At 53.8% G+C, this 21,573-nt stretch overlaps 1 protein-coding gene across 1 annotated transcript in view; it reads left to right on the top strand.

Annotated features, from left to right (window-relative positions):
• Tmprss13 (transmembrane protease, serine 13) overlaps positions 1-19,263 on the top strand; it is a 22,571-nt gene extending 3,308 nt beyond the window's left edge. The window contains exons 2-14 of the mRNA XM_013009495.1: positions 884-970; positions 6,755-6,998; positions 7,098-7,202; positions 10,028-10,150; positions 10,996-11,125; positions 12,128-12,220; positions 12,806-12,849; positions 13,589-13,751; positions 15,007-15,179; positions 17,473-17,571; positions 18,577-18,719; positions 18,838-18,990; positions 19,179-19,263. Of these exons, the coding sequence (XP_012864949.1) occupies positions 884-970; positions 6,755-6,998; positions 7,098-7,202; positions 10,028-10,150; positions 10,996-11,125; positions 12,128-12,220; positions 12,806-12,849; positions 13,589-13,751; positions 15,007-15,179; positions 17,473-17,571; positions 18,577-18,719; positions 18,838-18,990; positions 19,179-19,205 (1,584 nt within the window). The 3' untranslated portion in view covers positions 19,206-19,263. The remainder of the gene's footprint in view (positions 1-883; positions 971-6,754; positions 6,999-7,097; positions 7,203-10,027; positions 10,151-10,995; positions 11,126-12,127; positions 12,221-12,805; positions 12,850-13,588; positions 13,752-15,006; positions 15,180-17,472; positions 17,572-18,576; positions 18,720-18,837; positions 18,991-19,178) is intronic.
• The last annotated feature ends 2,310 nt before the right edge of the window (positions 19,264-21,573 follow it).

The raw sequence follows: 21,573 nt of genomic DNA, 5'->3' as shown, positions 1-21,573 counted from the left end.
CCCGGCCCCTTCCCGGCCATGTGGCCTTGAGCAAATCATAGTTGTTGCGGCTTGGATTCCAGGGGCTTCGGAGTGCTTCCAGCTCGGCCAGTGACCTGTTTTGGGGCCCCGAGTAGTGGCTTTAGGAAAGGACGGTACCGTGGAAGTGCCCACTGATGAAGGGCTAGGGAATGTCTCCTCGCTGTGCAGACTGCTGGACCGTCGTTAGATCTGGCTGGAGAGCTTTGTGTCTGCTCCTTGTTGCAATCTTCCTGGAGCTCTGAGGGAGCCCGAGCTACACATATGTCTCACTTCAGGCTACTGCCCAGGAGCTGGAGAATGGCCTTTTTTGGTCCCTGGCATATAGTTACTGCAGGACACACTCCAGAAGACAGTGGTACAGACAGCAAGGGTCCTGGGGTCTGCTGAATCTCCGATCTGCTGAGGATCGGAGCAACTCTGCTTGGATCACATTAGATGTCCCAGGCATCTGTTGCCCAGGGAACATGGAAAGATAGGCCTTGCCAGAAGGAACCTGGGAGCCAGGGCCTGGGCGTCTCCGCTCCCTTCCTAGGATCCCTGTACCTAGGGCCCTGCCCAGCTACATCCAGGCCAGCCCAGAGTCTCTGGGGGGTTCGCCTGCTTTAAACTGGAGACCCCCAGCTGCAGAGGCCCTGTCTGAGGCACTGGCCCGTGTCCCAGCATGGTAAAGCCTCCCAACCCTGCCACCCTCCCCCACCCCATACCCCCAGGGGTCACCCCAGAGTAGGTGGGGAGAAGAGGCAGGGTTGGACAGGAATGATTGACAGGCCGTGACCCATCCTCAGGTCTGCAGGCAGGCTACAAAGAGGTCAGGGCACAGGAACTTGGGCAGCTGAGTTCTCTTTCTGGGTCCTGTACTCAGCAGCAAAGGCCAGGTTTGGAGCTGGGCTCTGCCAAGGAGGCCCCTCGCTTCCTCACCCCGCACCTGCTCGAAGCATCCGAACTGTGGGTAGGTGGAGCCTGCAGGTGGCAGGATGGAATCTCAGCAGCTCCTTTCCAAGGACTGAACAAAGGAAATGAGTTAGAGCTGTAGCAGGCTAGACATCAGGAAGAACTTCCAGCAGGGTGGGGTGTTTGTCATGACTGCCTGAAGAAGGCTGGCCCAGGGATCTCCCATTGAGATGGTCCCTGTAGATGGGATTGGGTTAGAGCTGAGGGCCTTGTTCAGGCTGCTGCTTTCCTCTGCCTTGGGGGCTGATCTTCCCTTGCTGCAGGTGTTATTCGTGTCTTCCCTTCCCCTGCCCGTGTTACAAACCGCCCTCTCTCTGTACCCACCACCTTGTTGCTCACTTCCCTCCACGTCTCCCCTCCCACAACCCCTGACCCCCCTTGGCCCTCTCCCTTCAGGCCCAGCACCTTGGAGGTGGCAGGGACAGGACCCAGGGCTGCAGTTTAGACCGAGAGACCTGGGCACTTGGTGGGGATTCAAACAGTGTATGAGTTTGAACTGGGTCCCAATTGGACCCGGTGGGCTGTTAGCTTTACTACAGCTTGATGCACAATGTAACGACCAGACTGTTTCTTATAACTTCCCCATCTATGCGGGGAAGGGGGTGAAATTAGCCCCAATGTACACATTTAGAAACAGGCTTTAGCCAGGCACTAGGCTGAGATCTGAGGATCTCGATTCAAAGCCAGCCCGGGCAGGAAAGTCCATGAGACTCTGATCTCCAATAAACCACAGAAAATGGGAAGTGGTGCTATGGCTCAAGTGGTAGAGCGCTAGCCTTGATCTGAAGACCTTCAGTGCCCAGGCCCAGAGTTCAAGCCCCACAACCAACAAACGAAAGAAAGAAAGAAAGAAAGAAAGAAAGAAAGAAAGAAAGAAAGAAAGAAAGAAAGAAAGGAAGGAAGAAAGGAAGGAAGGAAAGGAGGGAGGAAGGAGAGAGAGAAAGAAAGAAAGAAAAGAGAGACAGAGAAAGATAAAGAAAGGAAGGAAGGAAGGAAAAGAAACAGGCTCTGGAGCTGTCATCCTAGCTACTCAGGAGGATGAGAGCTGAGGATCAAGGTTTGAAGTCAGCCTGGGCAGGAAAGTCCATGACAAAAAGAAAAAAAAAAGCCACAAGTGGAGCTGTGGCTCAAGTGGTTGGGTGCCAGCCTTGAGGAAAAGCTAAGGGACAATGTCTAGGCCTTGCATTCAAGCCCCTGTATTTGCACAAGAGAAAGGAAGGAGGGAAAGAAGGAAAGAAGGAAGGAAGGAAGAAAAAGGCAGGCAGGCAGAAAGAAAAAGAGGAAAGGAAGATAGAAAGAAAGAGAAGAAAGGGGCTGTATTCGTAGGCATGGATGTAGTGGTATTCAAATAGATGTCTCTGTGGTAAGCCAGGCATGCTTAAGGAGACGGCGTTTCGGGCGTCCTCTCTGGCCGTAGGCACTTTGCCTGTGGAACCTGTGCTCCGGCAGCTGTGAAGCAGGGTGGGTGGCGAGCTGGGCTCACAGGTCAAGAAGCAGAGGCGCAGAGAGGTGAAGCCACTCACCGGTGTCACGCCGCCTGATTCTGCTGTCACTGCCCCCCCCCAGGTCCCTGGGCTCTGACCCCTCCTGGCAGGTCACACCACCCAACATGATGCACACCCCAAAAGCCCACCAGACCCCAAGATCCCCAGAGAACGCCCCAGTTCCACCCCAGCTCCCAGTGGAGCGCTCAGCCCAACAAAGCCCTGGGTTTCCATGGGGGCCGCCTCCCACAACCCAAGGCTCTCCTACCCCAGACACAAGTGGGCACAGTGGGGTCCCGGACCTGTGATGAGGTGACCCAGTTCTTTATCTATAAAATCAGACTTCTAGAAGGACCAGCCTCAGGGTGGTGTGAGGACTGCATGCGGCCATAGACATGGGCATCTGAATCCTAGCTTCTCAGGAGGCTGAGATTGATCTGAGGGCTGTGGTTCGAAGCCAGCCTGTGCCGAAAAGTTGGTGAGATTCTTATCTCCAATGAACCATCCAAATGCCAGCAGTGGAGCTGTGGCTCAAGTGGTAGAGTGCCAGCCTTGAGGGAAGAAATAAAAAAGAGCTCAGAGCTCTGAGTGCTGAGACACACACAGAAAGAAAGCTCTGGTTTGTGTGAGTCACGTTTGTTTTATTATAATGAATGGTAGGAATTCTCCAAGTCAGGGCAGATTTAATGTGAATTCCAGGCAGGTGCCTGGCACAAGGCAAGACTTAGGCTGCCACTGGTGGGAAGGGCACCCTGGACGCCACTCAGCCGGGCCTCTCCCTCTAATGGAAGGTCCTTAGTCTGCCCTTGATCCAGCCCCCCCTTTTTCCATCCTGTTCCGTCTCCTCCCCTTCTTCCTCCCCTCCTCCTCTTCTTCTTCCTCCTCCTCCACTTCCTCCTCCTCCTTTCTTTTTCTTCAAAGGTACTGGGGTTTGAACTCAGGGCCTCGTGCTTGCTACTCAGGAGCTCTACCACTTGAGCCACACTTCCAGCACTTTTGTTTTAGTTATTTTTTTTGGGATAGGCTCTGGGCCAATCTAGGACCACAACTCTCCTGCTAATGCCTGCTCTGTCCCTGGGATCACACATAGGTGTATACCACCATGCCCAGATTGTTTATTGAGATGAGGCCTTACTAAGCACCCTCCCTCCCCCCCTACCCCCCCCCCCCCAGTCTGCTGGCTTCCAACCTCAGTCCTCCCAATATCTGTCTCCTTAGTACCTGGATTGCAGGCATGAGCCACCATACCCAGTTTCTGTCTTGTTTTATAGATGAAGGTACAGGCTTCTCGTGGGGGTTAAGTAGCTGGCCCAAGGTCACACTGCTGCTAAGTGTACTAAACGATAGGTCAGGATTAGGACCAAGTCTGCTTGACTCTAGAGACACAACTGTCACCAAATGCCTGCTCAGACCCAGGCATGGCTGAGTAGAGGAAGAGCGTGCACTTGCCTAGATGTGCAAGGCCCTGGGCTCCATCCCCAGTGTCCAGATTGGATGGAGTGTAGTTCTGTGGTCAGACACTTGCCTCGAATGCACAAAGCTTTGGGTTTGGTTCATAGCACTCTTAGAAAACAAAGATGCAGCTGGATGCCAGTAGCTCACACCTGTAATCCTAGCTACTTGGGAGGCTGAGATCTGAGGATCTAGGTTTGAAGCCAGCCCAGGCAGAAAAAAATCTATAAGAACTCATATCTCCAATTAATCATCAAAATAGCTATGGTAGAGTGCTTATCTTGAAAAAAATCTAAAAGCTCAGGGATAGCATCCAGACCCCAAGTTTAAGCCCCAAGACTGGCACACATATAAAAGGTGGCTTTGAACTATGATCCTCAGATCTCAACTTTCTGAGCCACTTGGATTACAGGTATGAGCCACTAGCTAGGGCTTTTCTTTTTTCTTTCTTTCTTTTTTTTTTTTCCAGTCCTGGGGCTTGAATTCAGGGCCTAAGTATTGTCCCTGAGCTTCTTTTGATCAAGTCTAGTGCTCTACCTCTTGAACTACAACTCTGCTTCCAGCCTTTTCTGTTTATGTGGTACTAAGGAATCGAACCCAGGGCTTCATGCATGCTAGGCAAGCACTCTACCATGAAGCCATACTCCCAGATCTAGGGCTTTTCTTTAACAGTACTTTTTACACATTTGAACAAGAGCAATATTTTATCATCTCAGCCCCCAACCACAACCCTGCTGCCAAAGTCTAGCCTATCCTGGGTTCATGGGAATCTAGTCTCTAGACAGGGACCAGGGAGGGTGACCATAGCCCCAGACCAGTTGTGTCAGCCCAGAAGCAGCTTCCTTGAACCCCTGAATACCCTGACATCTGCCTCCCCCGCCTCTTTGCCACCTGCCTGAGCATCAGAGCTCCTGGGGAGCTGATCAGGATTTCGAGATTGTCCCTTGCATTCATCCCCCAGAAAAATGAGGACTCAATCACAGAGGTGATACTGAACTTCGGAGGTGAACGCCGCCAGCCCCCCAGGTCCGTGTTCTGCTGTGGGCCTTGACCTGATCTGCTAAGCGCCGGTGCTCCTCCTGGTCCCAGGCGGTGGCTGGTGAGGGGTGGAAATGGGTTCCAAGCCTTCTGTCCCCCTTGTGCAGCCCAGCCCTGGCTGCCTGGGCCCGGCTGGACTTTCCTCTCTGCCACCCCCAGACAGCCATCCTCCTCGGCAGACTTTAAAACAAGGTTCGATGTAGCTATTAAGTCAAGTGGGTTCCTGCTCTAGGGTACTCTCTCTCTCTCTCTCTCTCTCTGTGCTGGTACTCACCCTTGGCTTTTTCACTCAAGGCTAGCGCTCTACCACTTGAGCCACAGCTCCATTTCTAACTTCTTGCTGATCACTTGGAGATAAAAGTCTCATAGACTTTCCTGCCCCTGCTGGCTTCAAACCACGATCCCCAAATCTCAGCTTCCTGAGAAGCTAGGACTATTGACGTGAGCCACTGTGCCTGGCCCCGAGAGACCTCTTTGAGGGGCAAGAGGGAGGTGGCAGGTGCTTGGTGTGATGGGGCAGCACGTTGAGAATGCTCCAGCACTTTCCATGAACCCGGACCACCCCTCCCACCCCACGCCCTCTCAAACACTCGTTCTTTGACTTCTTTCCCGCAGCGCTCCTCAGGGGCCTCCAAACCTGACTTTGGGCTCCGATCCTGAGTGCTCCTTTTAAGCACTGAAAACTCAAACAACTCTCTGCTTTATCTCTCTGCCTGTTTCCCCCTGTTCAAAACAGGGATTAAATGGTAGTTCCTACCTGACAGGGTGGTTAAGATGATTGAGTAATGACCCACAAAGCACCTCGAGCATGTTAATCCTCTATTCGTATAAATCAACAGAGTAAATGCAAATTAATAAATCCGCCCACGGCGGAGCAAGTGGAAGGAGCTTGTCCAATCATGTTGAATCATACCCGGTCCACCTGTGCTGTTCTGCATCTTACCTTCGGTTTCTCTAATGGGTTACAGTGTTTGTGCATGCACGTGTGTGTACACGTGTTCACACATGCATGTCTGTAAGAATTCTAGTTATATTGAGAATGAGGTTTTTATATTTGTGGAGAAGGTGGTACTGGGACTCGAACTCAGGGTCTGGTGCTGTCCTTTAGCTTTTTTGCTCAAGGCTGACACTCTACCCTTAAGCCGCAGCTCCACTTCTGGCTTTTTGCTAGTTAATTGGAGAGAAGAGTCTCATGAACTTTTCTACCCAGGCTGGCTTTGAACTGTGACCCTCAGATCTCAGCCTTCTGAGTCACTTGGATTACAGGCGTGAGCCGCTGGAACCTAGCTAGGGCTCTCCTTTAACAGAACTTTTCACATAGTTGAATGGAGCAATGCTTTATAATCTCATTTTTAAAATTGCTGATTTGAGGTGAGGTCTGTGTCACCCAGGCTGGCCTCAAACTCACAATCCCCCTGCCCCTGCCTCCTAAGTGCTGGAACCGCAGGTGTGCATCGCTGTATCCAGCTAGTGTCTGACAGTCTTAGCTACGGAAAAGGAAAAATGTGGGGCTGGAGGGGGAGGAGGTGGGAGGATCTTCCCTGTTGGGGATGGCATTTCCTGCTTTCCAGCACCCAGCTCTGCAGCGCCTTCTCTTGGCCCTCCCTCAACACACACAGCCTCAGCTGCACCCCGAGTTCTGCTGGAGGGGGGCAGGCCTTTGGAACTTGCATTCTATTCTTGGCCACAGTCTTCTTCATCCTCCTTGTCTCCCTCCCCCCCCCAGTCACCCGCCCCAGGGCCTTTGCACCTGCTGCGCAGGGCCTGCAGGGAGCAGTCTGAGGGACGCCCTTTGCTCTTGTTTGCAGAATGCTTCTCCAGCAAGGACATCATCTCCAGGAAGGACAGTTCCAGCCCGGGCGTCGCCAGCCTACGCGTCCCCAGCTCAAGCGTTCCCTTCCAGGTCCTCATCGGTTGGGTCGTCATCGTCTCCCCGGTCAACATGCGCGACATCTCCAAGCAGGGTGTACCTGGTTAGAGCCACGGCGCTGGGGGCTGTCCCGGTCCGAGCAAGTCCTGCCAGGCCAGCGCCGGCCACCAGGGAGAGCTCAGGTGAGGGGGAGGCAGGGAAGGGGGTGTCCCTTCTCCCTCCTCCATCCCATGCCGGACCCCGTCCCGACAGCCTCCCTTCCCCTGCCATCCTGCCCCTAGGTCCCAGCCTGCCCAAGTTCTCCTGGAAGGAGACCCAGAAGCAGCTGCCCCTCATCGCGTGCATCCTTCTCCTCATCGCCCTGGTGGTCTCGCTCATCCTTCTCTGTGAGTGGAGGGGGCAGGATGGGGTCTGCATGGGGCTGGTTAGAATGGGCCACGCTGCAGGGACGGGGAACCCACGCTCGCCCACCGGGGACCACGCCCACCCTGGGACACGTTGCAGATGGCCCCTCTGAGGTGGCTGGGTTGGGGGCGGGACACCCGGGGGAGCCTGGTTCGGGTCCACCTGTGCACCCCACCGGGGCTGAGGGAGCACGCTCAGACCGCTGGGTGTGCATCCGCGCATTCAGCTTACCCTAACATCTCATCCCAGCTTCCCCAGGCTAGGAGGACTAAGGGCAATGATGACACATGCCTGGCACACAGTCGCACTCTAAAACAGTCTGACTGTGAACACAAACAAACGATGACTGAGCACAGAGCCGCATGCTGGTAATCCCAGCTGTTTAGGAGACGGAGATTTGGGGGGGATCATAGTTTCAGCTCAGCCCAGGCAAAAAAGTGAGCCCCCCCATCTCAATCAATAAACTGAGGGTGACGGTACGAGTCTGTGATTCCAGCTACGCAGGAGGCATAGGTTAGAGGAGCTCTGGCCAAGGCAAAACCCACAGGACTCGGTACAAAAAATAACTAACGCTGGGCACCAGTGGCTCACACCTGTCATCCTAGCTACTCAGGAGGCTGAGATCTGAGGACTGTGGTTCAAAGTCAGCCCAGGCAGGAAAGACTGTGAGACTCTTATCTCCAATAAACCACGAGAAAACCAGAAGTGGTGCTGTGGCTCAAGTGGTAGAGCGCTCACCTTGAGCTGAAGAGCTGAGGGATAGTGCCCAGGCCCAGAGTTCAAGCCCTATGATGGACAAAATAAAAATAAATAAATAAATAACTCAAAAGAGAGATGGAGGCATGGCTGAAGTGGTAGAGCACTTGCCCAGCAAATGTGAGACCCTGAGTTTAAACTCCAGTACCAGGGAGAGGAATGGAGGGAGGAAGGGAAGGAGCAGGGATGGGGAGGAAAAGCAAACAAGCAAGAAGAAAGCAGGTTTCCCAGCGCCAGTGGTTCACACCTGTCATTCTAGCTACTCCAGAGAGGCTGAGATCTGAGGATCACGGTTCAAAGCCTCTTATCTCCAACAAACTGCTTAGAAAAAGCCAGAAGTGATGCTGTGGCTCAAGTAGTAGAGCTATAGCCTGAGCAGAAGCTGAGGGAAGAGCCGAGGCCCAGCGTTCAAACTCCAGGACTAGCACGCATGCACGCATGCACACACGCATGTGCACACACACTAATTAGAAAGCAAGCTTCCCCATGATAGTCAACGGTAACAGTGCTGGAAACAACTCAAACCAAATATGTTTGAGGGTGGCTATGAAGAAGAGGAGACACCTATACCGGCCAGGGTGTGGAGGCCAAGAGACAATTGTGACCCAGACAGGGCATCAGAGCAGACAGACAGCAACCAGAAATATGGGGGAGGGGGGACACGGGAGAGAGAGGCTGGCATGGAGGAAATGGGAGGGACCCACTTTTCCAGGAGAAAATACACATTGGGGGGACCTGGGACCATCTGTTTGACTTGGTAAGGCCAGGCCATGTGGCAGAGAGCTTTGAGCGCCAGGCCAAGGAGTAAGGATTGTGTACAAGGCAGGGTGGAGTGGTGAGGGGCGGGGCTGGGTAGCAGTGGTAGGACTGTGAGGAGGAGGGCTGTGTGGTAGAGCATCGCTTAGCACCATGCATGCCTCTGTCTCTCCCCAGCTGTGTGCCTTCAGCAGTTAATTAATGTCAATTAACATTCTAAGCCTCAGTTTCCCCATCTGCTAACCAGTCACTGCCGTGATTCACATAAAGGCCTCCAGACCTTGAAGAGCCTCAACCGCAGGGCACTTCCTGTTGGGGTCCCCACCCTCCATCTTCTCTCCTCCCTGGCACGGCCAGGGGGAATAGCACCCAAGGCGGGCCCGCCAAATGGAGTTAAAGCTCCTGGCGTGGTTTTGTAACATTTCCCAGCAATTCCCGGGTCTCCTTCAGGATGGAGAGGCGGTGTGATTTGTGCAGGTCACAGCGGCCTCAGGACTGGAGCCTGACATGACGGCTCCCCATCAATCCTCTCCCCACAAGACATCAAGGTGACTCAGTCCCGAGAATCCAGGGCATGGGCAGAGAAGAGGAGGAGAGGAGGAGGGCTAGACCGAGCCACGAAGAGGGACTTGAATCAGGACCAGAGGGAGCAGGCCCTCCATGGAGGCACCCCAAGACAAGAGGAGGCTGAGGAGTTAGGGCACTGGTGTTGGGGTGTCTGAGGCTGGCTGTCTCCAGGCACGAGGGGTGACAGTGGGTGGGGAAGGAGACGGAGAAGTCAGGAGGCTGATGGTCACATAAGGTTTGCCAAGTTGCGTTCTCCGCCACGTGGGAATCAGCCACCTAGCGCTGCTTGTTGAGGGAGAAGACATGTAAAGTTGCAGACAAGCGCTGGGCTGAGCACTGAGCACAGGGGCTGCCCCTGCTTTAGGGAAGAATGAAGAGAAAGCACACGCAGGAGCTGTGGAGGCAGGAAGGATGGTAGCTTTGGAGGAGGCCAGACACGTAACAGGAGCAGCCCAAAGGAGTCCCCACCTCTGTCTCTGTCGCTCTGTCTCCCTCTTCGGGTGGCTGGCTGCTTGAGTCTGCCTGGGGTTGCCCTGCTTGCCAGAGCTTTCTGGAACATTCTGGAGCATTCCTGAGCAGCTTTTCTCTCCACACAGATGGGGGACGGGAGCCCCAGAGTCCAAGAGGGATTGCAGGTCGGTGCCTCAGAACCCCCAGGGCCTTGGGCTGCTGAGCATCCGGTCTCTCTAGGGCTGGAGATGATTACCATGCGCCTCTTCTCTTCCAGTCTACTTCTGGAGGGGCCACACAGGAATCAAGTACAAGGAGCCGGTGGAGAGCTGCCCCAAGCACACCGTCCGCTGCGACGGGGTGGTAGACTGCAAGCTCAAGAGTGACGAGCTGGGCTGTGGTAAGGGGGCTGGGCAAATGGGAGGTTGTATGTGCACGTGTGTGGTGTGTGTGCGTGTGTGCGCATGCACCTGCTCTAACCGACTGCAAACTGTATTGCTGACCATGTGACAGCTCAAGCCAGAGTGATGGACAGAAACTCAGGTCTGGGTTCTAGTTACAGTCGACTTAAGTTTGACACCAGGGGACTTGGGACAAGTTGCTTACCTCCTCTGGGCTTCAGTTTCCTAGTTTTAAGATCAAGTCAATTGGATAAGATTGGAGGGGGGGAGCTCTCAAAACCTGAAGATGTCAGTATCAGACTGAGAAGAGCAGGACAGCTCAGGCTATCAACAGGGAGGGGGTGTTCAGAGCCCCTGTGATCCACACCCCCACTGCATCCTGCCGGTCACCTCCAAAGTCCTAGAAAAGCACAAAGATTGTTTGGATCTTTGGCCCCTAGTGGTTTGTGCATGCGTGGTCCGTGAGGTACTCTAGTGTGTGTGTATGTGTGTGTGTGTGTGTGTGTGTGTGTATGTATACCTGTGGGTGTATGCACACATATATCCGTGTGTGCACATATATCCTGTCCGCCTAACTTTTGTTCGTGATAGCAAGTGACTGAGTAAAGCAGTTCTAGCGGTCTCCTGGGTCCTGCCAGATAGATCTTCCCACTCTCCACCCTTGTCTTGACTCTGACTTCATTAAGCATCTGGGCCTCTAGCTTTCACCCTTGAGGACCCCTCCCGTGCCTCATCTAGAAACTCAGGACAGGAACTTCCGGGAGGCCCCTCCCCCGCCAGCTCCTCCCCCAAGAGACTGACGCTTCCTGGTGCTGAGGGTCTGCTTTCCCTTCTCTGCCCACAGTGAGGTTTGACTGGGACAGGTCTCTGCTTAAAGTCTACTCGGCCACCTCCCACGAGTGGCTGCCTGTGTGTAGCAGCAGCTGGAATGACTCTGACTCCAAGAAGACCTGCCAGCAGCTGGGGTTTGAGAGGTAACCGCCGGGGTCTGGCACCGCGGAGGAAACCGCAGGGGCGGTGCAGCCACACGGCAGCAAGATGACAGTCAAAAACAGCAACAACAAGCCAGGTGCTGGTGGCTCAGGCCTGTCATCCTAGCTACTCAGGAGGCTGAGATCTGAGGATCAAGGTTCAAAGCCAGCCCCGGGAGGAAAGGCTGTGAGACTTGTATCTCCACTTAACCACCAGAAAACTGGAAGTAGCACTATGGCTCAAGTGGTAGAGCGCTTGCTTTGAGCTGAAGAGCTCAGAGACAGCACCCAGGCCCAGTGGTACAAGTCCCACAACCGACAAAACAACAACAACAACCAATAACCAACAATGAAAAAACCTGGGCTGGGCATCAGTGGCTCACACCTGTCATCCTAGCTACTCAGGAGGGTGAGATCTGAGAAGGGCGGTTCAAGGGCAGTCTGGGCAGAAATGTCCGAGAGACTCTTATTGCCTATTAACCAGCAAAAAGCCAGAAGTGGAGCTGTGGCTTAAGGTAGAATGCTAGCCTTGAGAAAAGAAAAAAAAAAAAAAGAGCTTAGGGACAGTGCCTCAGCCCTGAGTTCAGGACTGGCACGCACACATGCACATGACCCTAGATGAAAAATAACCAGTGCAAGTGTGACATACAAACATGAGGCTCGAAGTTCAAACCCTAGTCCCACCCCAAACCCCTAAAACAAAAGCCGTGAGCTCCCGGTACCTCCCCAGAGCCTCCAATGCAGCAGGTGGGGGGCAGGCCCCCGAAGTGTGCATTTCTAGCTGAGGATGTTGATTCTGCCCACCCAGGACCACCCTGGGGAGCTACTGGGCTTAGCACGTGGTGCGTGGGGTCAGGCCGTCCTGAGCCTTGACCGCCAGGAGAGCACCACCATGCTGATCACTGCCGTCTAGCTTCTGTCTGCAGGGCTGGGGTGCTCTTCCTCTAGCTGAAGGAGTTGGGGTGCCCCATCTGCAGTGAGTTCACTCTTATCTCCTTCTTATAGTGCTTACCGGACAACTGAAGTGGCCCTTGGAGACTTTTCCAGAAGTTTCTCCGTCTCTGAATACAACTCCACCATCCAGGAAAGCCTGCGCAGGTACCGCTCCTGTTCCTGTGTGTGAGCTGGGAAGGGAGAGGAGGGAGGAGACTGGGAGGGGCTTTGAGTGGGGGGGGGCCCGTCCCTGCCTTCCTGGGGTCCAGGAGTGCCTCACAAATGTTCAGGGCATCTTAGACACAGTCCTGTTCACATTCTGCCATCAGTGGCCTCCTCAGCTCCTGGCATCGTTGTCTTGGCCCCCTGAGGGAGGTCAGGGGATACTACTCCAGCAAGTGTTGTGTACTTATGGAGGGGAGAGCGGAAAACAGGCTCCCAGGGATGCAGGAGCTATGTCAGAGAACCGCTAGGTCATGCCAATTAGTACAAAGTCATGGCAACCATAAGTCCTAGGTCCAAAGGACATGGGTCTGGGCGATGTGTGTGATACACCTGAAGAAGGCCCCTGGGGGAGGGAGGGATTGGGTGGAGATGATTGGCTCGGAGCAAATTATGATAAGGAAGATTGTCAGCTGTGAGAGAGAGGGTCAGATCCTCTACTTCTCATACTTAGGGTCGTTTCCAAGGTATGGGCTGGGGCCTAGAAAGTGCTGTGCCCTTTGCTCACCTCTGCATCTCTTCCTGCAGGTCTGAATGCCCTTCCCAGCGGTACGTCTCTCTCCAGTGCTCCCGTAAGATGCTCTTCTTGGATTGTGGGAACCAAGGGTGGAGGCCTTTGGAGGGAGATGATTGGCCTCATGGGCCCATGTGAGGGAGAGAGGGAGAGAGAGAAAGATACTGGCTGGTCCAGGATAACATTTCTCTTCTCCTGCCTGGTGGACACCAACTCTTTGTTTGGAAATGAGAGATCCAGTCACAGTGCTGGTCACTTCAGGGTGATGGAAGCTGTCTGTCTTTCTTAGCCCAGTGGCAGCCCTAGATATAGTGCCAAAATAGTTGGTACTGAGTGAGTGTTTGCCAAATCAGAGGAAGGGAAGGAGGGAGGGAGGGGGGGAGGAAGGAAGCTGATTGGGACCAAACTTCCTACTGGATGGTCCCAATAACCTGTACAAGTAGTATTTCTGCTCAGGCAGGAAACAGCTATGCCATAGTGAGCAAAGAGGTAACTCATGGATAGATGGATGGATGGGTGGAAGGATGGATGGATGGATTGGTGGATGGATCAATGGATGGATGGATGGGTGGATGAATGAGTGGATGTATGGGTAGGTAGAAGGATTGGTGGATGGAAGGATGGATGGTTGGATATATGGGTGGATGGATGGGTGTGTGTGTGTGTGGATGGATAGATGAATGAAGGGATGGGTAGCCTACAGGACAGGACTGCCCAAACCTGCCCTGGACCCAGGGAGGGTGACAGAAGCTCTGAAAGAAGCAGAGTTTACCGTTTGTTTTCTCTACTTCCCCTAGACTGTGGCTTAAGAGCCATGACCGGGCGGATCGTGGGCGGGGCGCTGGCCTCAGAGAGCAAATGGCCTTGGCAAGTCAGTCTGCACTTTGGGACCACCCACATCTGCGGGGGCACGCTCATCGACGCCCAGTGGGTGCTCACCGCTGCCCACTGCTTCTTTGTGTGAGTGCCTGAGGGCCCGGGAGGCAATGCTGTGGGGATCCGGGAGCGTCCTCCTTGGTGGAGGACTTTGATCTGAGCCTGGTCCCCCAGACCTGCATAGTATACGCTGCTTGGAGCACACTAGAGTGTGAGCTGTGGGCATTTGTTCTGTGTTAGGTTCAAGGATGAGAAAAATACCACTGATGGCCCCTAGAAAGAGTGTAGCAGGCAGGAAAAGGGTCTTTAGGCCCTGCTCGTAGAGAGCAGGTGCATGAGATCTCAACAGAAAAAGCTGGTTATGGTGGTGTACTTCTGCCATCTCAGCTAGGTAGGAAGTATGAAATAGGTGGATCACAGTCTAGGTGCAGGCCCAAGCCAAGAAAAAAAAAAAAAAAGCAAGATTCTATCTCAAAAATAACCAGTGCAAGCCGGGTGCCAGTGGCCCATGCCTGTTATCCTACCAACTGACTAGGTTGAAATCTGAACATCATGGTTCGGAGCTAGCCCAGGTAGGAAAGTCTCTGAGACTCTTACATCCAATTAACCAGCACAGAGCCCAAAGTGGAGCTGTAGCCCAAGTGATAGAGTGCTAGCTTTGAGCACAAAAACTCAAGCACAGTGTCTAGGCCCTGAGTTCAAACCCCAGGACTGGCACATAAACATATTCAAAATGAGGGCTGGAGACATGGTTCAGTGATAGAGCACCTGCCTAGCAAGCATGAAGCCCTCCCTGGGTTCAAACTCTAGCATCACCAAGAAACAAGAGAAAGGAAAGAGCTGCAGCCATTGTTAGTACTGCTTCTGGCAACAGGGCTGGGCAGCAGGGGAGCCTGAGAATGGGGAGTACCTTCCCAGGAACTGAGGGCATTGCACACAGCTTCTGACCCTCCCCAGCCAGCCTTGCCCAGACCTCAGGAACACTGGCTTCCAAAGTCATGAGCCTTCAGCCGGTCCTTCTGTCCCGTCTAAATCCCTGTGGATAGACTTCAGCCACAGTGACGGCATGATGGCATTCATTCCGAGGTAGAGGGCCTTGCTCATCCCTTCCCCTTTATCATTATTAGATGTACAACAGCCTGCTCAGAACACTGGGGGAGGAGGGAGAGGGGAGGAGGGCAGAGCGGTAAGAGGGGCTTGCTTCTCTGTGCACAAGCTCGAGGGCTCCCTCTAGAGGCCAGTGTGTCCGTGCTCCAGGCTCTGAGCGGGCGATGCTGCTACATGTGCTACCATTCTGCCTGGTGCCTAACTGGACTGTGATGCCTTGCGCCCGTGGCAGGACCCGCGAGAGGATTATGGAGGGCTGGAAGGTGTACGCAGGCACCAGGAACCTCCGCCAGCTGCCCGAGGCTGCCTCCATCTCCCAGATCATCATCAACGGCAACTACACGGACGAGCAGGATGACTATGACATCGCCCTCGTGCGGCTCTCCAAACCCCTGACCCTGTCGGGTGAGTGAGTCTGCTCCTGTCCCTTCCTCCCCAGCAACCTGGAACTCGGCAGCTCCCTCGGACACGGATGCGCCGTGGGTCCCCACTGCCTCAGCCTAGCAGAAGTCAAAGGCTTGTAGAAATCATTAAAGAAACAAAACAAAACTTCGTTATGGTACAGTCGGGGAAACTGAGGCCTGGCGAGGAGAAAAATAAGTGCTTCCTTTTGTTTTGTTCACACTTGCACATCTCACACTGCAAATCGGCCACAGAACCAGGGCTGGGAGGCTGGTCCTAATCAATAGAAATAGATTGGTTTGTGTCACCAATAGAAACCAAGCTTTCCAGAAGCTAGGCACAGCGGTGGGCCTGTGTGATTGTGTGTACGTTTCCCAGCCAGTCCCGCAGCGCAGTTCCTATTATTAGCTTCCCATGACGTCTGAGGAAGTGGCACTTTAGAGAGAGGTAATTACCTGAGGCTGTGAGTGACAGGTGGCAGCTCCAGGATTAGATCTGGGTCCATCTGACTGGCTTGCAAATGAATGTGCTCCTCCTTTGCCCTGGGATGACAAACTGTCTACACTGCCTTGGAGAATGTGAGCCGTGTTCACACTCAGATAGCTCACTGCCACTGAAGTTGGATTGCAGGATCAAATGAGGCTACACCATGTAAATGCCACAGAAGTTCTTCATCACCAGCTGGGCGCCAGAGGCTCACGCCTGTCATCCTAGCTACTCCGGAGGCTGAGATCTGAGGAGCTCAGTTAGAAGCCAGCCTGGGCAGAAAAGTCCCCAATGAGACTCTTATCTCCAATTAACCACTCAAAAACCAGAAGTGGAGCTGTGACTCAAAGTGGTAGAGCACTAGCCTTGAGCAAAAGAGCTCAGGGACAATGCTCAGGCCCTGAGTTCAAGCCCCACCACCGATCAAAAGAAAAAAAAGTTCTTAATCTCTGTGGACAAAGGAGACCATGCATTCATGCATGCATGCGTGCATTTGTTCACTTACCAAATACTCTATCTCCTGCACAGTCGGCTCTCCAGTGGCAAATGGCAAATTGAACCCAATGGGTGACATATACCAAGATAACCAGAAAAGGCTAATGATGGGGTACTGGGGAGCAGAGGGGCTGTGGGGGTATAGATGGGGCACCCCAGTTAGTCCTGTCAGGTTAGAGGAATAAAGATTGGAAAAGGGAGCTCCGGAAGGGCCCTGAACAACGGGGCAGGGTTGTCTTGCTTAGCTGCTTTGGAGTGTTTCTAGAAGCCTCAGCCAGTGCTGTGAGTAATCCAGCCATTCCCGCGCTCAGAGCCTGAGCTGGTGTTTGCTGGCACATGACATGCATCAAGGAGGTGGTGTCTCTCGTGAGTCATAGCCATCAGCTCATCAGAGTGAGAAGAGGAGGAGGAGCCCTGTGCAGAGCTCAGGGGACCAGCACTGGCCCCGAGCCCCGCCTGCTAAACCTCACCCACCAGAGCCCTGCCTGTATGTCTAGCCCAATCTGTGGGGCCACTGTGAGGCATCACCACTGAAGCCTGAATCTGAACTCAGTCTTCAAGACCAGAATGATCTTTCCCAAGCTGGTGAAAAAAAAAACCCTAGACTCCATCCGGCTCCCCATATAGATCTTACCTCTCACCCGCCTCTGTCCCTTCACTATGGTTTAGAATTCTAAAACAGGTTAAGTTTCTCAAGCTGAAAGAAAGCTATTAGAATATTGCGTTTCTGACTGTGCGGTCCCACGGTAGGCTCTGTTTAGCCCTTGGTCCAGACACAGGCCATTAGCCCGAGAATCATAGCTAAAGATTTATATAGATCTGTGGTCAGACCAAGTGCCCTGAGTTCTTGGCTTTTACATACCAGGGCAGATGTTTCTTAAACTTGGTTGGCAGGCTGAACACCTGGAAGTCACAGTAGTTTCTGAGAAGACTTCTGAACACTTGCTGACAAATCTGCTTTTCCCCATGAAAACATGGGGAATAGTTCCATTGAACTAGATAGAAATAATATCATGGAATACTACCAATAGAAAAGATGAACAAATCATGGAAATAGTGATGTTATCATGGAAATTGTAATAGAAATAATATCATGTACCACTAATGCCCACTAATGATTGACTGAGGTAAGAGTCTCAATAACATTTTGCCTGGGCTGGCTTCAAACCACAATCCCCTCCCACTCCGGTTCCCAAAGAGCTGGGATTACAGGCATGAGCCACTGCCTGTGGCCTTTATTCATCCATGCTCCTGCCCCACACCCCAGCCTCTCCAGCCTTATTCCTTTTGCTGATGCCTTGCGGTCTCATTGCAGCTCACATCCACCCTGCCTGCCTCCCCATGCACGGACAGACCTTCAGTCTCAACGAGACTTGCTGGATCACAGGCTTCGGCAAGACCAAGGAGACCGATGGTGAGGACAGGGTGCTAGGCCGTGTGTGTCTGTGCATGCGCTTGTGGTGGTCATGTGTCTGAGTATCGCGCTGAGGGCCTGTCTGGATGAGTCTGGATGTAGATATTCTGGGGCCTGAGTGTGCCTTTCTCTAGACAGGCCACCGGGAAACCTCTGTGGCTGAGTAGGTTAGATTTGCTGCTTGTGGCAATGAGGGGGAACACATACCATAGAGAGCTATGGGTGTCTCTGTCAGGGAAGGCCTGAACTTTTTGTGCTCAAGGCTGGCTCTCTACCACTGGAGCCATGGCTCTACTTCCAGCTTTTTGCTGGCTAACTTAGAGATAAGAATCTCAAGGCTGGCTTTGAACCGCAATCCTCCGATCTCAGCGTGTTTGCTATTTTTGTAGCTGCCCAGGAACTTTGTGTTGTCTGTGCTACAATGGAAGGATGAGGTGGTCTTATTCTGCTTTACTTCATCCCACTCACGAAGGTCCTTGTGTGGTGGCAGGGGCCCAAGTTGCCCTGTGTCGAGCAGGAGGGCACCATGGCCTAGCTGTGAGCCACAGGACAGCTCCATGAATCGGGGCCACTTCTCCCTGGCTCCATGTGCTGGGCTGATGACCTATCTGGCCTCTCCTCCATCACCGACTAGCCCCGTGGCTGTGGGAGGGTCACTTCCTCCCTTCTAAGTGTCCCCACCTGTAAGGAAATCAGCAAGATCCGCCCCCTTGAGGACACCTGATTTCCTAAGGCCTCCCATGGTGCTTTGCAATAGACAAACACCGTCTGCTGGGCAGGGTGTTGGCTGGGCCTGAGTTTTGCACGTGTGCGTGTCTGTTATGTCAGCCTGCTGGATCTGGTGTGCAGCTCCTCAGCATCCTGTCACAGAGAGCCTCCCTTGGGTTGGGTCCAGCCACGGTGCTCTTTCCTCCCTGGGGAGCTGTCCCTCTGGGCTAAAGGTCATGAAGCTCCCCAGAGTCTCACTGGCTGCCCCCTCTCTCCCCCATGCTCACTGCTCTGAAGAGAAGACATCCCCCGTCCTCAGGGAGGTGCAGGTGAACCTCATTGACTTCAAGAAATGCAATGACTACTTGGTCTACGACAGCTACCTCACCCCGAGGATGATGTGCGCCGGGGACCTCCGTGGGGGCCGGGACTCCTGCCAGGTGAGGCTGCTTGCGGCTGGCACTTGGGCATGGGGGAAGGCCGGAGGGTTAGGGCTCCGCCCCTTCCTGTCCTTGCCCACCGCCCCCACCTGGCTGACACGCTGGCTGACCCTTGCAGGGGGACAGCGGGGGGCCCCTGGTCTGTGAGCAGAGCAACCGCTGGTATCTAGCAGGGGTCACCAGCTGGGGCACCGGCTGTGGCCAGAAAAACAAACCCGGTGTCTACACCAAAGTGACTGAAGTCCTCCCCTGGATTTATAGCAAGATGGAGGTGAGAGCCCTGTCCGGAGCCTGAGGGGGGTCCAGGGGTGCCTCTCCCTGGGGTTCCCCTCTTCTCCCAAATTCAGTGCCATATGATCACTAAGCTGAATGTGTGTGGGGGGGTGCCCTTCCCCCACCACCTTTGGGCTTCAGTGTTCCCTGCCCATTTTCACCCTGGGCTATGGGTCTCTTCCTCAGAGTGAGGTCCGCTTCCAGAAATCTTAACCAGCGCCACCCTGTGCCACTGGCTGCTACGATGAGTCTGGCCCAAGGGACACGCCTCCTGTGACATCTGAGCCAATGGCCACCAGGCATTTCCATCATTCCCACCTCCGTTGTCTGCTGTCTCTGCCAGCACTGCCCTCCCCAGTTCTCCAGAAACCAGAACCGTCAGCTCTGCTGGAAAGCCCAGGCTGAGAACCTTCTGGAGATAAAAGAGTTTGGGCTCTGTGGGTGTTCCTGGGCACCCACAAATGAATGAAGGAGGCGAAGCTAAAATGATGATTCCCTGAGAAGGGTCTGGAAGGGAACAGCAGGAGTTCTTGCTCTTTTGACTCTGACGTGGGCAGACACCCACCCAGCGAGCCAGGGGACCCGGGGTGTTACCCTGGAATGGACAATGGGCTTCGAGGGAGCGCTGGCTTCCCTGTGCCGGCCATCCTCAGCTCAGAGCCGCCCCTGCTCCGTTCTGCGCCTCCCGCCCTTGCTCCCAGAGGGGGCCATGGCCCGACTCTGTGGGAGGTTATCGCGGCTGGTGATTGTAAACTCCAGCTTGCTGTATTTGTGTGACCACAAAGTTCTTGGGATGGATTTTATTTTTTTATATTTAAGCAAGAAAAGTAGATATGTATGTGTGTGTGTGTTTAAAAGATTCTCCAAAAGAAATTATAAAGGTCTTAAGAGTTAGCATTAATCACTCCAGGAACTCCAGGGGGCTCAGAGAAGAGTGCTGGAATGTCCAGCAAAATGATCCTGGCTTCAAGGGACCAAGGAAAGGACTAATGATGTCCACTGGAGGGGCATCCCCAAGTCAGGGGGCCAGGACCCCTCTGAGATACTCAGGGAAGGGAACCCTCATTTGGCCTGCAGATAAATCACAGCGACCACGGATGGCCCTGCCTGTAAGGCAGGACAAAATGAAGGCCAGGATACCCCCAGGAGGTATCAGGGGGACAGCACTCTTCATACCTGGAGACTGTGCTAGAACTGGGGGAGAGGGGGCTCATTCCCAGCCTTCTCCATCTTTCCATTTTCATTTGTTCCTGAAACAGCATTAACAAGGAGAGGAAGCAAGCACTGTCCCCAGGGCCTCCAGTGTGTGTGTGGCTGGCCGTGGGAGCTGAAGGCCTGAGCCTTTCCCCAGGTCATCCTCCGGAGTACCTGCTCCACTCCAGCCCGGGCCTCGGTCTCCTCACGTTCTTTGAACCATCCGAGCCAGGGGGACGTGGTGGTTCTCAAAGGCAGGTCCTCGCAGATCACTCAGCCCCGCCCAGCTCAGGCAGGCAGCCGTCCAGGGAAAGGCCGGTCCCCCGCGAGAGCACCGGGAGCCGTGCGGAGTGGCTGGGCAGCATCTGCGGGAGCTGGGGATGCTTGGGGATGTTGTCCCCACTAGGGAAGAGGGCAATGTTCTCATCTGCTGCCACCTCTTCAACAATAAAAGTCGTGTCACCTAAAGTTGTCAGAGTGTCACTGGCAACCTTGGTAAAGACAGAGACGGCAGCTCTGGGGTCCAGGCATCCTGGATTGGGGTTCCTACTTAGGCTCTGCTCACCTAACCTCATATCCATTCACCAACAACATCCATGTCTACACTGTGCTGGGTACTTGTGCTAGGTTCAGGAGGTACCCCAAGCATGACAGTGCCCTTAAGAACCGGGGTTATGACCCCGTGTGATGGAAGCTGTGGCTGAAGGTGGACACCATGCTTGGAATGTGGACAGGGAGCCACCGACGAAGGAAAGGAAGTGAGATTTGAAGTGAGCCTTCAACTGAAGACAGCAGGGGTCGGGTGCTCTGAGACCCAGCTGCTCCTTTTTCCGCCTCCACCGTGGCTTTGCTTGCTCGGCCCTGTCCACAGGCAGCCCTAGTGCTCACTCAGCTGTTTTTCAAGGAAGTGGAACTAGCTGTCCCATTGGCTGTGTGCGAGTGCATGCACACGCGCCAGTCCTGGGACTTGAACTCAGGGCCTGGGCACTGTCCCTTAGCTTTATTTGCTCTACTACTTGAGCCATAACTCCACTTCCAGCTTTTTGGCAGACAATTGGAAATAAGAGTCTCCCAGAGATCTTCAGATTTCAGCCTTCTGAGTAGCTAGGATGACAAGTGTGAGGCAATGGTATTCTCTTTCTCTCTCTCCTCTCTTCTCTCTCATCTCTCCTTTTGGGGTGTGCCTCAGTATTGGTTCTCTGGCTCTGTTCTCACTCAAGGTTGGTGCTCCTCACTTCCGGCCACACCTCTGCTTCCTGCTTTTTGCCGATTCATTGGGCTTGTTGGCCAGTGCTGGCTGGAGCCTCGCCTCCTGGGTGGCTACAGTTATAGGCTTGAGCCGCTGTGGCTTGGTTCTTACTGGCTGCTTCTAGAAGGTGAACTCCTC

Source organism: Dipodomys ordii, unplaced genomic scaffold, assembly GCF_000151885.1.
Source record: "Dipodomys ordii isolate 6190 unplaced genomic scaffold, Dord_2.0 Scaffold10, whole genome shotgun sequence".
Classification (NCBI taxonomy): domain Eukaryota; kingdom Metazoa; phylum Chordata; class Mammalia; order Rodentia; family Heteromyidae; genus Dipodomys; species Dipodomys ordii.
This window is presented reverse-complemented; position numbering and strand designations above follow the sequence as displayed.